The sequence below is a fragment of the Rhamphochromis longiceps genome, linkage group LG23, assembly GCF_057381845.1.
Source record: "Rhamphochromis longiceps isolate RC_006_pf linkage group LG23, R_longiceps_female_GT1.1, whole genome shotgun sequence".
NCBI lineage: Eukaryota > Metazoa > Chordata > Actinopteri > Cichliformes > Cichlidae > Rhamphochromis > Rhamphochromis longiceps.
The window spans coordinates 8387889-8405328 of NC_140578.1; the positions used below are offsets into that span (position 1 = coordinate 8387889).

The 17440-nt window shown below is 40.5% G+C and overlaps 1 protein-coding gene across 1 annotated transcript in view; it reads left to right on the plus strand.

Annotated features, from left to right (window-relative positions):
• The window catches only part of scfd2 (sec1 family domain containing 2), a 106702-nt gene that overhangs the window by 3141 nt on the left and 86121 nt on the right, over window positions 1-17440 (plus strand). Inside the window, exon 3 of the mRNA XM_085397374.1 lies at window positions 9541-9665. Coding sequence (XP_085253500.1) covers window positions 9541-9665 — 125 coding nt within the window. The remainder of the gene's footprint in view (window positions 1-9540; window positions 9666-17440) is intronic.

A 17440-nucleotide genomic window follows, 5' to 3' on the forward strand; every position in this document is an offset into this window, starting at 1 on the left:
TACACAAAGGTAAAGCTGTCCATTTACTGGTTTCTCTACATGCAGTGGTATAGTGACCAAAGAAATAAGGAGGCAGATAGAAGTGGCAGAAATGTGCTTCCTCTGATGTCTGTGTGTGCTCAACCTCGGTAGTAGGGTGAGGAGCTCAGTCATTGAGGAGAGGTTGACAGTAGTGCTGCTACATCCTTTTTATGTAGAGGTTGTTCCACTGAGGTTGTTTGGGGATATAACCAGAATGCCTTCTAGGTGATGCGTTTCAGGCATGTCAAACTGGGATGAGATCCCAGTGCAGGCTCATGACATGCTAGATTAAGTCTGTCCGCTGGCTTTGGAACACCTTGGTGGCCAGGGAGAGGGAATTTGCTAGTCCTACAACCCAGACACTGATAAGTGGTTAAAAAAAAAAAAGAAAAGAAAGAAGATGGTTGGATGGATAAAATCATTTTGTCTAAACAGAGTTTAGACAGGTCAGCTCTCTTGCCTCATAAAGCCAGCTTTCCTTTCCTAATTTTATATGTTATGGAAAAAATGTACTTTTGTTTAAAGAACGGACCCTGTTTCTTACAGTGAAAGCATGACTATTCATTTAAGAGAGCATTTTTTTAAGAAAATAAATAAGGCTGATATCCCACAAGTAAGTTAAATTGAAATAGAGTAACAGCTATGTTTGGATTTGAACTCTACACCATTTAGGGCCTTTCTGTGTTTCCAGTTTCCATGATCTTGCTGTCCTAATGTGGTTTTCCTCTTGGTGCTCCAGCTTCCTACCGCAGTTTAGACATGCTGGCTAGATTAATTGGAGACTTTACACAATTATATTGTTGTCTCTTTTTATATTACTGTCTTCTATAAATTGGCAATGAGTAAAAAGGCATCCTTTAACACAACCTAAAAATAGATTTCTCCCCAAGCCAGGCATACTTATGGACAAATGCACACTTACCAGCCAGAGCTACCCACTCCATCAAGTGGCCTAAGTAGCACATGATCAACATTAGTGCCAGTAGTTGAGTGAAACCTGCCTCTGGTCTTAGCTCTGCAGATGCACATGCTAGGCGCCTGCGGTGGTGCTGTTATCCATGGCAAGGATTAGTCCTACATCAAGTGTTCCATTCTGGATTTGCCCCTTTATGTGGTTGCTGGAGGAAAAGACTTTGACTGAGAAGAAGAGTTTAGTGGACTGAGCTGTCATGCAGCATGTCTGACTGCAGTGATTTCATGAATGGACTCACACATACTGAATGTTTTGAGCTATGGTAAAGATTCTCTTGTAAGAGAACCCGTTTTTCTAGTTGGTGTTCCCCTTGTAATTATTTAAGGACATCTAGGCAGGGTTACCCCAACATGTGGTTGGATGTACAGTTCAAGTTTGGATTCCTATCTACCAAATAACTACGGTATACCCACAAATTACTGTAGTTGCTCTGAATAGCTGCACATCAGAATTAAATCTGGATAATTACAAGTACAGCATCAACAAGGTTGCCCTCTCATTGTTAATTTTATGATGGTATAAATGGGCCACCCCAAGGAAAACTGATAACAGAAACGAAGGTACCAACCACAATCACTGTTCCTGAGCTTTTCACCAAATATGACCAGACTCCCAGCCTAACACCAGATCTTAAAACATTTAGATGATCCATTCAGATATTGTGAACAAGCTCTGCCAAGAGCTCAGATTTTTTTTTTTTTTAAAAAGAATGCAGATAAGTATTGCTGAAAGTAATAAGTAAATGACGACAGTCTCGGTGGAGAATATCTGTGATCAGAGCCAGTTGGATCAGCAGGAGAGTTATTCCCTACACTATCTCTAAGCAGATGATCCAGCTGAGCCTTATCACAGATGTGTAGGAGATTGAAATGCTGCTGAAGCAGAGCAAGGGAGATGCCTAGAATTCCCACTTTCTTTAACTGGCCTCAAGTGCACAGCTCGCTGCAGGAAGTGTTTATGGTAAATGGTAAATGGCCTGTATTTATATAGCGCCTTACTAGTCCCTAAGGACCCCAAAGCGCTTTACACATCCAGTCATCCACCCATTCACACACTGGTGATGGCAAGCTACATTGTAGCCACAGCCACCCTGGGGCGCACTGACAGAGGCGAGGCTGCCGGACACTGGCGCCACCGGGCCCTCTGACCACCACCAGTAGGCAACGGGTGAAGTGTCTTGCCCAAGGACACAACGACCGAGACTGTCCAAGCCAGGGCTCGAACCGGCAACCTTCCGATTACAAGACGAACTCCCAACTCTTGAGCCACGTCAATCATTCTAATATGTTCAAGACAGAGTTCCTTAAATGCATGTTTTTAGAGGTCTACTGTTCTTCCCTCCTACTGGATGTTTATTTACCCATGATGTTTTTTAGCTATTTTTAGCGTGGGTAACAGAGTGTTTTTATTGGTTTTGTTATGTATGCCATCTCAACCCTTTAAATATTAGGTGTAGATTTAATTTAGACCTTTTGTATGATATTTCCCTCTGTAATTCCAGGATATTTTTATAGATTACTATGTCTTAAACATTCTGTGGGTGGCTGTTGATTCTAGCTCTACAGGCAAGACCCCACACTTACTGTGCAATTACTCTAGTATTGTCTTTCATAACCTGGTGTGAATTTCCATATCCTACAGCCTGACTCTGTGGTTGTAGTAATCATGCCAGAAAGAAAGCATACAGCATGTGGGTGAGTGCACATGCAAACCTAGGCTCTTCGTGCAGTGTTTTTGTATATTTGCTATTTCTATGCTACTACTGTCCTTTTTTTCAGCCATTAAACGGCACCAGGGTGCGCCACTTCGTGTATATAGAAAGATGATGAGTGAAAGTGGCAGTCAAAGTGTTGTTTTATATGCGCGTGTGTGTGTGTGTGTGTGTGTGTGTGTGTGTGTGTGTGTGTGTGTGTGTGTGTGTGTTTGTGGTCAAGTACGTTCGAGTCCCGTCTGTATAATTTGCTGTGCTTGGATTCACAGCCCTTTTGATCCTGAGTAGGACATTTGAACCCCATTGGCAGAAGGCACAGAGTTTTCCTCAGTCTCAGACTGAACCCTGCACCCCCGTCATCTGGCCGCCTTGGACCTTGATGCTGTGGCGGGAGTGTGTGCAGTGTGGGCAGAAGCAAGTATGGGTGGCCAAGGTGAACTGGGCCTGCCTTGGGAGCTGTAGAGATTGAGCCAAGCAGTGTTACTGACCGCACCCTGCCATGAGAAAACACTACATGGCTGCCATCTCCACAAATCTGGCCTGCAGATCCCTCATGCATACCACCAGAAAAGAGGGAAAACACCTATTTCTGTCCCAGCTGGGAAATATGAGCATGAATAAAAGCCATGAACACTGATTTCGAACAGTATGAGAAAAGTAACAAAAACAGCCTAGATAGTAAAGGGTGGAGAGGATAAAGCAAATGACAGGCAGTTGAGGATAGCCAAGCCTGTTTTTACTCTACCAAGAATAAGAGTAGAGTATGAAAAGTCACCACGTTTCTTCTACGGTTTCTCCTTAAAGGTTAGAGATTGTTTTGTTATTCTATACTTAGACAGTGAATAGTGGCATGAACAGCTGAATGAGTCTTTCAGTGATTTATAAGCTTAGCAACCATTCTGTTCCTTGCCAACAGTATAGTATGAGTTCCTATACAGTCCTGCATAAGGTAGACACACAAGAAGAAGGTTCAAGCATAGTTGAACTATGCTGCATAGGATGTGGCTTCTGGTCAAATGTGAGGTTTTTGCCTTTGTATTTGAATGAACATTTATAGTAACTGGTTTCAGTGTTGGCTGATTTTACAACTAATGATAAATGTTTCGTATACAGAAAGTGTGCCCAAAGGAAAAGACACAAAAAGGGAAAATGACTTTTTCATTTCTTAAAAATAATAGTCGATCCAAAGTGAGAACCAGTTTTGCTTTGTATCTTTTGATTATTGCATTAAATTGTGAAAATAATTTCTTATCCTTTAATAAAATTGAGCCAGTTTTCAATCTGATTTTATTCACTTTCACTTTTCCTAAAGGTTAATGACAGATAAAGCTGATTTGGAAAATAAAGTTTATATCAGTGTCTAAGATGCAAAGTTTTAGCCATAATAATACATTTAAGGATGGAGTAAGCTGATGTGTCTTGTGGTTCTCCTCTTAAGTTGTTTCTGTTTCATTCACTCCCTAATTCTGCTTACTCTTCTGAAGAAGGTATCTCAAGCTGAAACTCAGAGTACATCAATCAAATAGATTACGTGCACCTGAACAACATGTACTCTGTGTTCCCATCAAGACTGAGATAACATAACCTTTTCAGTCCTGTATGCTGTCTTCTACTCTGTGGTTTAATTTACGCTGCAGAACACAAGAGCTGTTCAGGAAACTTTGTGTGTATTTGTTAACTGAGTTGATAAAACATCTCCCTAAAATGGTACTTTACTTCCTCCAGGCCCATTCCTTCAAAGAGCCCCTACTGCTGGCTTTTATTTGAAATGTGAATGTAGCCAAGACAGAGGAGGAGAGGAAGACTCCTGCATTTCCATTTCCCCCCATCAAGATCCTTTGATTTTTAACCATTCTGCCAGTGCTGCAAAAAAGAAACTTTTTAACATGTCTTTACTATAACCCTGTTCAGAAGACTTGACTTTCTTTCACTTAGGCATAAAGATTTAATCGACATCTTTTATGGATGTTTTAATGTTAATGTGATTATTTATTTATTTATTTTTTGTTAAATGGAAAGCTCAAACTGCCACATGAGAATTCACAGCCACTCTATTTGGCTTTTGTAGCATCATTAAATAATTAATTCATAAGTAATACGATAAATGCATTTCGCTTCTTGCAAAAGAAATGCATACAAAAAGAAAATAAGTTTGGGGAAATAAATGGAGGAAGCAGCAATGGCAAATAGAGATGTAAATATGGAAACTAACCACGAAAAATGAATGAAATCATAAATACAAATAAAAATTACACGTGAAAGTAGATAAATAGAAGTATCAGTACAAAAGTAAATAAAACGGTGTGAAACGGACAACAAATGGGCACGCTGTCTATGTTGATTTTCCTTTATTTCAGTGACACACTACTGATAGTTTCTTTTTCACTTTTGCCTCTCCACCTACGCATGCAGATTTCTACCTCTGACACACACTCTCTACTCTCCGGCCTCACAAATTACAAATCACAGAAAATGATTATGAGCTTGTTAGCCAAAAATCACCCCCACATCCTACCAACCTCCCTGGCATCCCCCTGTGTTCACTACACCACACCTCCCCTGAAGCTGAGCCCGGGACCACACCTCTGCCACAGAAGCGCCCATTTATTTTACATTTTATGAATTGACACATTTCATTTTCCTAATTATTTTGGTGCATTTGATATTATTTATTTGCTGTAGCAGTTTATAGTTGTCTTTGACGTGTTAAATTAAATGTACATTATTTCTATGAATGAAATTACTCAGACATTTCTTTACTCCGTGCATTTTATTTTATGTCAAAGCCTCGAACCTACGTTATCCACAATGTCCGATTCAATTCAGATTCAGAAATTTTAGACTAGCAGTGGCTTATGTAAACACAAGGACCAGGATCTATAGGTTATATTAACATTTTAGTTTTTAGCTCCAATCAGGACAGATTTAAGCAACATCACTTGAGGACATTTCATTCTATTTGACTTCACGTGCAGCCAACACCTATAGGGAGATGACTTTTGTGCAAAATTTCTTAAGCTTCCTTTCCTTTAACGATTGCGTATTTCACTGTTTTAGTTGTAGTAAAAGGAAAAACCTTTTACTCATTATTAAAGAAGTGCAGTTTTAAGACACATAGAACTGACCCTCAAATTCGCATCAGTTTGTTTTATTTTACTGTTTTTTTTAATTATTATTTATTTATTTATTTATTTATTGATCTGTTTGTGGTGTGCCTCTCCCATCATTTCCCCGCTTCCTGCAAAACTCCTCTGCCTCTTTTTCTCTCCATAAATTCACTGGGTCATTTGTCCCTCTCGCCAGAACACACAGACACTCAAGGCCAGGTCTGGTTTTACTCCCCCGCCCTCTTTCTCTCTCGTGTCATGTCCTGTGCTAGATGGGGATGTTTACAGAAAACCAACAGTGTTTTTTACCCCATTAAACACACTCCATAAATTAACTCACCAAGGAATGGGTATGACCTTGCACAATTCTGTTAGTCCATGTCTATTACGTGCAGTTCTACTGGAAAATGCACAGATCATCTAAATCAGGTGTGATGGGAAATGGATTACTCTCTGGGTTTGCAGTCTGCTGAGTGTGAAACTTCAATACTCTTTAACACATTGGGATTAGTAATGTTGGTTTGCACTAGAGCGTAATGTAGTTTGTTAATGTCACTTTTTGCAGAGATGCCAGCGTACTCTATGAAGTAGTTTCATAGATCTTATATAAAAGATCGGCATACCCTTTAGGACTGATAAGGGAAGTTGGTGTTTGGTTGCCTTAGTCTTCAGTCACACAAGCCTGGAGACTGGCCTATGACCCGCCTGACAATCTCTGGGAACTAGAGAAAAATCTATATTCCACTGGTTGATGAGTGGTCTATAGAGCTTACTGGCTGGTGTTTGGTTAAAATCAGTCTCGAAGATAGTGCTGCACCAGAACTCTTGTTGTGATTGCTTTGGTTGCCTGTATTTTGTATGAAAGATGGAGTCAGAAGTGGAAACTGTTGCTTTCAAAGTAAAAATTATGCCTCACCACTGCAACCAGCATTTCAAAATACAAATGCAAAACATTTCTACCACATGGCAAGTAGTTTGCAAGTATTTGCTGTCAAGTTGATGACTTCCATGCAAACTGTGGGTGACTGTGGGAAACTGCTAGCAATCACAACAATTCCAGAAAGGATTTTGGTGCAGAAATGTATAATGCATTGTGGTCAATTTCAGACTAGTAATTGCAGCAACCTCCAGAAAACAACCAGTTCCGGAATACACACTTTTCACAGTATGCTTGGTAGTTGCCAGATGGACACTAACGGGTCTAAGCCTGTGTGAAGGAGACCTAACTTGCACTCTGTTAATGGCTACTGAGGGGTCCAGTTCAGTAGAATTCTGTGATTATAAAATCTCATTGCTCACTTAGCTAAAATCTCAGTAGAAACGTACCTAATGAGTTTATTGTGTCAGTCGTTAGTTTTAAGTCACTACATACTCACTACATGTAATCCTGTAACTGTTACCAGTGAAGGTAAGTGAGGAAATAAGGGTGCTTTGGTTTTGATGTGGGGGGAGTTTCCAGGTGGCGAATGAAATGACCATCTAATACTTTTCCTTCAGGCTTTATCAGTCACATGTATCAGTAGTATGACTCCTTTCTGAATCATAAACACTGAATTTTGTGGCAAACATGCACATACATGTTTGGCAAAATAATGAACTGGGGGGGGCTCATGAAATCCTGAGTCACCATGGTTTAAACTATCCTATTATGCTGCATCATACTTCCAGGAATGTTCCAACCACACGCACACCCACCCCACTTTCTTTAATGGGTTCGATGTGGTAGGAGGAACATTAACAGACATTTACATGGCCATTCTTTAAAATAGTACACAGATTTTTCTTCAAGCAAGTATTTGATGTTTAGCTATTTTTAAATGTTACAAAACTCATTACTAATGGAATTTACTTTGGGTACAAACACCCATACACTTTAAACCCCCACTCAACATATCCAAGCAAGCTAGACAGGGCGTTCAACGTGATGTACACAAGTCAGGTGCAAGAGTGCCCCCTTCAGTCTCTGTGTGAGCAGCCTTTCAACTAAGAGAGCCTTCACTCTGCACTTCGCACTCAGAAAAAAAAAAAAAAAAACCAGATGACCAAACACGCGAACCCCAGTTTCCCAGCACCCCACCTCCTACCCCTTTCCATAGTAGACTAGTTACTCAATAAGGTTTCTGGCTGATTCTGTCTCACACCCTGCCAATATAAACTTCATCCCCGGGGGGATTATTCTAGCTCAAACCCCCACCTTCGTCTGACCAAATGGCCTGAGGAAAGCATCAGGGGAGTGGGACGTCTGTGGTTTTTGGGGGGTTGGGTGGGCAATAAGCCAAATGAGAACCATATTTCATTTGTACTCTGCCGAGGCCCTCCAACTTACAAGAACACATGCAGATGTGCAAGGTTGCGCACAGACATATACATGCACACACCCTCAAACAAACTTGTGGTTACTTACATATGGCCCGGTCAAGTCACAATATTGGTATTTCAGCCATGACAAGCATGTGGGACGTGATTTGATTAGTCTTAGCAGTTTTAATGCATCATCGAGTTTTCAGGGAATGGGCCCCTGCCATGACTCTTCATTAACCAGAAAAATCTGCAAAGTATTCAGAAAATCAGGTAATTATTATGATTCTGATTCATCTTTCCTTATTTTCCCCAAGTTTTTACTGTATCAGTCTTTCTGTATTTAACACTTGTTGTCGGCTGAGTCGTACTTGCTGGTCTTTGTGTCTAGTTCTAGTGTGAAGATGGCGGCTGTCCCCTTGTGAGCCCCTCTTCTCCCCATCTAGCCCCTGCCCAAGGTCTGGAACAGATTACATCTGATATTAAACACATGGCAGCAGTTAGAAAGGAGAAAAGGCGAGCGAAGAAAAAAAAGTTCTTAAAAAAGACGAAAGAAAAGAAAAACAGAGTGGATTTGTCAACTAGGTCCCTCCTACCTTCTCTCTGTCCTCTGTTCATTTTCTCAGTGTAGTCTCTTTCTCTACTTTGTTTCTGGGCACTCCTGAGTATGTGGAAGATCATGACCGCTTGTCTGAATAGCTATCAAAAGCACAGACAATGATGTAAGCTTTTTATGTCCTTTTATTCAACCAGCAAAGTTTAAGTTTTCTTATCATGAGGGGGGAAAAAAGAAAAGAAACTAGACCAACTTGTACAGAGACATAAAATATGGTCTGAAATTCTTATATAGAGGCTGTTTTGTAAGAAAAATGTCACTTTCTATTCATTTAATGATGATGAGGCTCCTCAGTGACACTCTTAGATTATTTTGGGGAAAGATTTGAATGCGTTTCTGCTTGCAAGCAGATGGTAATGGTCTTAAACGCATGCCTTGCCGCCAGTCTCCCATTAGAGTGTGTTTCGTAATAGCGTATAAAAAAAAAAAACCCACTAGGGCCTGAGATGGCACAAAGACGAGTCTCAGTCTCCAGACTTACTTTTGTAAGGACGGTGGTTATCAGTCCAGAGGAATGTTGGCACACAGATCTTTAAGGTGGATGCAAAACATTCCTAATGTTCCCTCTGTTGATTTCAGTTTTTTCCTGTGAGGGCTCCCATCGGGGAGTCACCAGTCCCCAACCAGTAGGCTCTCTATCACTGAGGCTTGAGCTCAATCATGCTCATCTTGTTCTGTGTACTCTGAACAAACAAGCAAGAAAAGTAACCATTGCTCAGCTTGTTAGTGCTAAAAAACACAGTTCACTTTCTATTGCAGTGTTATGTTTTCCTCATGACTAAACTTAACCTGTTTTGATTGCTCTACCTATCAGGTCATCTGCAAGGTCTCTGTGGGACGCCATGCTGACCAGTAAACACAAAGAGGGGGTGATAGAGGTCCGCCGGCAACTAGTGGAAGCAGCCAGTAAAGAGAATCTGCCAATCAAGATGAGCATGGGTAAGAACCACTATGCCGTGGAAGGAGCAGAGCCCATATCATGTTTCACATTAATTAAAGACTAACTTATACAAAACACAGAACAGTCATATCATATAAAGTATGTAGAATTTTTCTTGCTTAAAGAGAATCATGTGCTACTTCTGTCATGTTTTTCAGCACTCTCAAAAACATTACAAAAGCACCTCCTATTGAAATCAAGCTTCTTTGCCTTGCTGTGTATTTGCCCATGTGGCCACAGAAGGAAATGTGAACCACATGTTGGCTCTGTGACACACACTTACACACACATGCTGCTTGCACACATGCTGCTTTCGAAAACTTTTGTTGTTTGTTAATGAAGCAAAGGGACTGAATCGAGGGATAAAAATATGCGTAGGCACACAAATAAAGTCATTACGTGCACGAGTGTAGCGTGTCCTTGTGCACGTTCACCTTTATGCTACCCTCTGACTTAAAGAGGTAATGGATGTACTACACTCCCACAAACACACACACGCACACACTCCCGTTCATGGCTAATATGCAGGTTAGCATCTGGCAAAAAAGGGGGTGTAAAAGGGAGGGGCACTGTGGTCCCTTAGCTCCTATAATCTATGAGGTAAAGAAGGTCTTGTCTCTCGTAACAGGCAGGTTGTAATATGCTGGAGGTCGCACACATATGCTCACACCCAAGGCACTCTGTCTGGCGTCCAAATCTACACATGGCTGTTTCCTTTCACACACGGCAGTCCCTTTAATTCCAGATGTGTGCAGGCTTTTAGATTTTATTGAGAGAAATACGCAACATCAAGTGACGCTAAAAGAAAAATGTATAAAGAAGGTATAGCACTGAAGCTTCTCCCGCTGGTTCACTGACAGCCTGTTGACTTAATGTTTTTGCTGAGAGAGAGAAAACGAGAGAAGCAGTGAGAGAAGGGGGTACTGTAATATCCTTAACACTGAACCTTTATACCCCGCTGGCAGAGGACCAGAATTCACAAAACCCCCTGAGCTCCCATAGCACCCCCCACAGTTCCCATCCTGCCCACCAGCAGAGTTTTCAATCCATCATGCTCTGCTCCTGAGACCAAGCTAAACCGAGTAACACAAAACACTTAGCATTAATACCTATCTGCTCTCTCAGTGCCCACTCGCTCGCTAGGAGAGGAAAATTTTCCCCCTGCACCCAAGAGTGTTCTCACTCTGGTGGGGTTATGCAGATCAGAGGAGAAAAGAGGATATCGCTGTATTCCAGGCCCTAAATTTTCACATACAGACTGACCCAACTTGGCTTCTTTTCATCTCAGCAGGATAAGATCATCCTGTGAGAAACAGAAAATAATCAATTTCTCAGCGCCTGATATAACCCGTCAGGTTTCTCACAGCACAATAGAATGATGAAATTCCCTAGCTCTGTGTAGGGATATGTACAGTATGTGGTTTTGCAGAGTCCAGTGTTTATCTTTGGTGTTTTTGCTCTTTGCAGGGAATTAGCTGGACAGCTTCGGTTTCATCTTCCATAAACGTGCGTTCATCTCATCCATCTGCTTGTGTTTGTATATATGCGTGGATATGCGTGCGTCACAAGTTTATACCCTCTGTGTATGTGCTGCGTGCACGGACACCGTGCGGTAAATGGGATGTGTTGACAGGACCTTTCTTCCTGTGGCACAGTCCGGCCTTTTAACGACAGAGGAGCGTGAGTCAAGCGAACAGTTGATTTGGGGAAAAATACATTTTTGTAACAGCAAAGATGTGTTTATGTTTAGCAGTGTAATTTCTCCCTTTTGAAAACTAAATTTATATACTCACATGTATACATGTGAGTAAGAGGAAAAATGTTATATTTTATCTAGTAATTAAGGCGGGCCTATTCATTTCTTGTTTTGTTTTTGTTGAATTGGATTCTCTGTCACCATAAAGGAGCAATTTTTTTTTTTTTTTTTTGTCTGTTTAACAAATGTTCGTCGGATTTATTTAACACTTGGCAGGTGAATTGCCAAGTGTTAAATCAAATTTGGGATTCTCTCCAGTGTCTATTTTTCTGCTTTTCTGCATTTATACCAGGGTTCCCATACCAATGTAGATGCTTATGATTGATTTGATCGATTTGTCCCAACAGTGTCACCAGCTCACGTAGCATAATTCATAAATTTACCTTAAGAAGTGAATTTTAAATGAGTTAAACACACAGAACAAGGAACCTTTTAAATTGCACGTTACCTTTTAAAGCAAATGAAATGAAGACCTGATCGTAGCTTCTTTTTTTTTTTTTTTTAGTCGTATTTGCTTCTGTTTCTATGAAAAATTGTTGAATTTTATATTGAATGTATTTGTGAAATTTTGTGAAGAGGTGGACCATGGCAGATACAAGCCAAAATATAGATAGAAATCTCTTTCTTCAAAATTACAAGATTGCACATTGACCTTTGTGAATGACTCGTCCTAGGAAATGTTGCTCTAATTTCTGTATATCATCTCTTTTCTGCTCTTGCAGGTCTGCATTATGTTACTACCAGTCACATCCACACAAACTGTTTAACTTGTGTCCCTTAGCCAGAGCCTGCTGTGTTGTCTTGCAGCTTCATGATAGCCAGGGCCAGTCTACCTGGAGCATTTAAAAGCTGGCTTATTAGCTCTTGCATCCCTTTTCTCCATTTATCCAGCACCATGTTATTTGTATGGTTGGTTTTGGGTTTGTCATTTTAGGTTTTTTAAAATGCACAACACTATGCATACTTATTAACATTCAGTCATCCAACTACTGACACACTGATTAGAACCCCTCATTGAGTACTATACTTTTCTACTTAATTACCGTATTTCCCGGACTACAAAGCGCACCTGAATATTAGCCGCACAAGCTAAAATCAGGGGAAAATCCTGTTTTGTACATACATTAGCCGCACCTGACCAAAAGCCGCAGGTGTTTCAATATTGACTTATCATATGTAAGAGAATATGCACAAAGCGAATTGTCAGGAAAGAGATGGCTGTTTGGAGACACACCCCTTTTATTAATATTTTGAAAATCAAGTTATGGGTACATATTTGCACATGTGCTGTGCTTCATAAATGAGTAACAAATGTAGTACATAACAGTAACCTACAGCACACCAGAAAAATAGATTCAGACTACCTTTTAGGCTCAGGTGCAGTGACACGGCTTTAACAAGAAGAAAAGTCAGTCATTCACCACCATCTTCCTGCGCACTAAAACCACCAAAGTCCTCTTCTCCAGTGTCGGAAACGAACAGGCTCAGGATGGCTTCGTCATCCACTCTCAGCTTCTTTCCTTCGTTGTCACTTTCAAAACCAAAGATAATCCTCATTGTCAGTGTCAGAGTCGAACACCCTCTGAAGGGCCGTGGCGGTGTCCTCCTCTCCATCATGCAGCAGTCCAGCCCTTCGAAATCCGTTGGTGATCGTGGATGTTTGCACACTTTTCCACGCTGTCAGAATCCACCGGTAGAGTTGAGCACAACTTGCTTTTCGCAAGTTTATCGCCGCTCGTCATCCACGACTCCCGCTGAACGCATAGCGCTACTTTGAAGTTTGTTTTTCGCGCTACTTGTACGGCACTATGTTGCCTGGCGGATGGACATGTGACCAACATACCACTCTTGAACCCCGATCCTTCCGCCAGGCAACGTAGTGCCGTACAACAGCGGAACAAACAAAACAAATCGTCTTACGATATCACAAAAATCATGGACAATCCATAGAAAAGCCGCACCTGACTAAAAGCCGCAGGGTTCAAAGCTTGTGCAAAAAGTAGCGGCTTATAGCCCGACAATTACGGTAAGTTAATAAATTGGTAGATTTTGTTTCAAGTGATTTCTTCCCATTATTTGTCATGGCCCTTGAGCCATATTGTGACACTCAGATCTTTTAAAATTTCAAAGCATCCTAGTTTACGTTTAAGGAATGAGAATCATTTCATTTGTAAACATAGATTTGTCCTATTAGTCGTGTTAACCACAGAAACGATACAATCAAAATTTCCAGTGATGCACTTCAAACATCACTCTTGAATTTGAATGAAGTCTCCCACCCCAACAGATTCAGTTTGAAATTTACTTTAAGTTTGAACTAAAGAAAAGCCAGAGATAAAAGCTTTTTTTGGAGAGACACTGAAGACACTAAGTGCTGCGACTGTGTAGCTGCCCACTTGTAGCCTCTGCTCTAATGTACAGTAAAGTCTTAAAAGGGTCCCTAACATACATCCTCAGATAAAGGCTCCAACATGTTCCTCCTCTTGGAGTGCATAAATAAAAATCTCTGAGCCTTCCTGTGTCCTCATCCACACAGAATTACTTATGAGGCTGTCCAGCTGCTGAGGCAGGCTACCACTCAGCTTCACTCCGACATCAGACATCACTTACCCTCTGAGTAACCCTGTGCACCTAGAACTCAAGTCATCTTCCAGTAACCGGACTAAATCATTGTTGGCCCTTGCCCCTTCTTACATTGTTGAAGACTTTGATCATAGCCAAGTCTCAATCGCCACTTCTGCACATCAGGCTAAAATGCGCAGAAGATCCAGATGTTTATAGCAAGAGATTAAAAATGTGATTTGCTTTATGGCTGACTTTGCAATAAATGCACCCAGAAGATTCTTGCAATGTCCAAAAGGTTCAGGTTTCCCTACCATCTTGTGTGGAAAAGCTACAGAAACTGCAGTACTGCTGATTCATATGTATGTAGGGTTCTTCTTAACAAAACTGACATTCTGAAGTACTGATGTTATTTATATTTATTTTGAATCGCTTCTTATTCCATGCACACCCAATGCACTGAAGACTGAATGGAAATATTTCTATACTTGGCGCTTGTCACCACCAGAAAGGAATGCACGGTTCTTGAAATGCATTCAAATTTACAGATGCAAACATTTCGTTTTAAAACAGTTCTTCTGTTTTGCTGCAGCTATGGTAGTTAAAATGAGAGCTCAGCTGACAGATCAGATGACAATGAGAAAACGTAAAACAGATTCATTTTGCATCTGGCAACAGGATGCCTGAAGAATCATAGCACTGTTTTGAAGGAAGTTTAGAGACACAGATAAGAGCTAAGGCTGAACCAGGACTGTTTGATTGTGTAATGGAGTGGAGGCTTTTGTGACGCTTTCTTGGCTAAAGTACTTTCTCCGTGTTTCTTTCCGATGTTTTACGTTTTCTCATTCTCATCTGGTCTGCTGTAGCTGTAAATTCCGATTACCTTTAGCCTACAGGATACCATTCTGGGTGAAATTATTCCCTGGTTCTGTGCTGAATTATGGTTGGCACATGAAGCTTTGTGAACTTTAGTTACACTGCCAGGATTTTTATGGCTGGATATGCTCACAAAAGAGCTTTTCAGTATTCTGTCTGGACTGGAGCTTATTCTTTAAAAATACTTTAAATTCAACAAGAAACTTGATTCGCCTTCGGAGGCGCTTGCTCTGTTTTGTCTTTAAATGCCACCCAGTGCACTCAGTCCTTCAGTTCATTTCAGAAGGTGTTTCCCAACACATACATATGGAAATATATGTTCCTGTCGTGTTTACTGATTAGCTGTTGTGAATATAACTTTGGTAGCAGCTTTGTGTGGCTCTCCCAAGTATCCCTCCTGAAAATAGTACAAAGCTACACATTTTGTCGTCCAGTTTAACATGTGCCTTTTTGCATTTCTAGTTCTAATGTCTTTTTAGATTTCTGTTTCGTTTGTATCCTGCCTGTCTGTTTCTCTTCTGGTCATATGTTTTGCCTCACTAAAGAAAACACTGGCCATGTAGTCCAACAGGAAATACTCCCACATCTGGTGCTGGTTCAGAACATCAACATAAAGAAGTAGGCTTTATGGCAAGTTAATGTGTGCCCTTTGTCTATCCCAGCCCCTGACACAACCTCTCATACCTCTAAGCCGCGCTTCATACCACCCCTGGACTTTACACCCTTTGCACTGCTTTTCCTGTCTCTTTAAATGGGAGAAGTTAGGGGAGATTCAGAGGTTCCTAAACAGTAAAAGGAGTCTGGACTCTTTCTGCTACCTCTATAAATAATCAGTGAAAACTTCTGATTTACAGTTATTAGTCATACTCAACACGGGTTCAGTGCCTCTTGTCAGTGTTGCTGCACCTCAGCTATATGTAGACATGCTTAAGCACCTACACACATGCTTACATAGTGCAACATTTATGAGTCACTGGCTAACAACAATCACAGAAACTCTACGCAGGAACAAGCACATATAGAGAATATTCCTTTGTGACTGTCACACGGCAACACTCACGCAAGCCGTGCAGTTTGCTTTCTCTCACCCTGTGGAGTTTTTGCCTGTTAAGATAAAGTTATGCTCTACTTTAGTCTCAGTCATTCCCCTCTGCCCCAAGATAAGTGTATGATTTTTTTTTTTGATTTTTTTTTTTTTAATGCTGTTATGCTTGGTAAAAGGTTATTGTTGTTTCTGCTTTTGGCTCTTCCCTTCTATGCGTGTGCAGTGTTCCCTCGTTAATCGTGTGGGAGTTACGTTCTAAAAATAACCCGCAATAGGCGAAATCTGCAAATTATTATTTTTTACAATTGTTATAGATATTTTAAGGCTGTAAAACCTCTCACTACACACTTTATACACTTTTCTCATACAGGCATGAACATTTTCACACTTTTCTCTCTTGTTTAAACACTCTCAAAGTTCAAACCTTCGTAGAAAAATAACTCCAGTATTATAGAATGAAACCAACTTCAGAGTCACAGTGCTAGCAATCGAAGATTTATGTAAATTTGACAAGGCCAGCGCATTCTGTACTGGACAGGAGACATGGCACAGAAGAGATTGATTGACAATGGTCTACAGCCGATCAGGACACAGAACACAATGAAAACACACACACACAAAAGCACGCAAAACAAAATTGCACTAAAAAAAATCAGTGAAACGGCGAGGCCGCGAAAGGTGAACCGTGTTATAGCGAGGGACCACTGTATAGTCTAATCATTTTCCCTTAATATAATTCTTAAAATGCTGTATGTATAGAATATGTTTGTACACTGTAAACCCAAAAAAGTTAGCAGAACTTAAACAAATTAAGGTAACCAACTGCCTTAAGTTTTTAGAAGTTGATGAATTTCAAAATTGAAGCTTATCAGTACTCCAGTATTTCAGTTACATTTGGTATGTATCTTTTGACTAAAATAAAAGTAAAACGTTTAGTAATTAAATTTAAAAAAAAAAGTAACTAGAACTTAAAGTTTTCATTCATGTTTTCATGGGAATTAGTTGACATAACTTCAGTTCGACTCAGTATTTAATGATTTGGATGATTTTATGACAAATTGTGTCTCCAATTCATGGTCGTCATCGTCATCATCATCAATCATCATCAGAAAGGTTTATAGTAGTTGTGACCCAGAAGAAAGTGGGCTAATGCTAGAATTCAAAGTCTCAGTTTGAGGTTCATGATAAAGACAAGGAGATTTTATAAATGGTGGAATGTTGGGGGGTTTTTACGCCCTAAAAACCGATAACCACGGGGCTCCAAAGTTTTGTTGCTTAGAGTGTGGGATTCCTTTCATTCCTTTTTATTGTAAAATACAATCCAGCTTTGACGCATCTTTTACTGAGTAGAGGGTCCACTCTGCCATAAAGTTTAGTGCTTCAAAGGTAGTTGCCCTTTCGAAAGTTTCTCCCATCTTCACCCCAAATCTTTGTAGCTCAGTGTGAGTAACCACCAGGTTTAGGTCTCCTTCCTTCCACCTAAAACATCAGGAAGGAGGGAATTCGATCAAAGTTGATAACTTCATGTTCTGAGG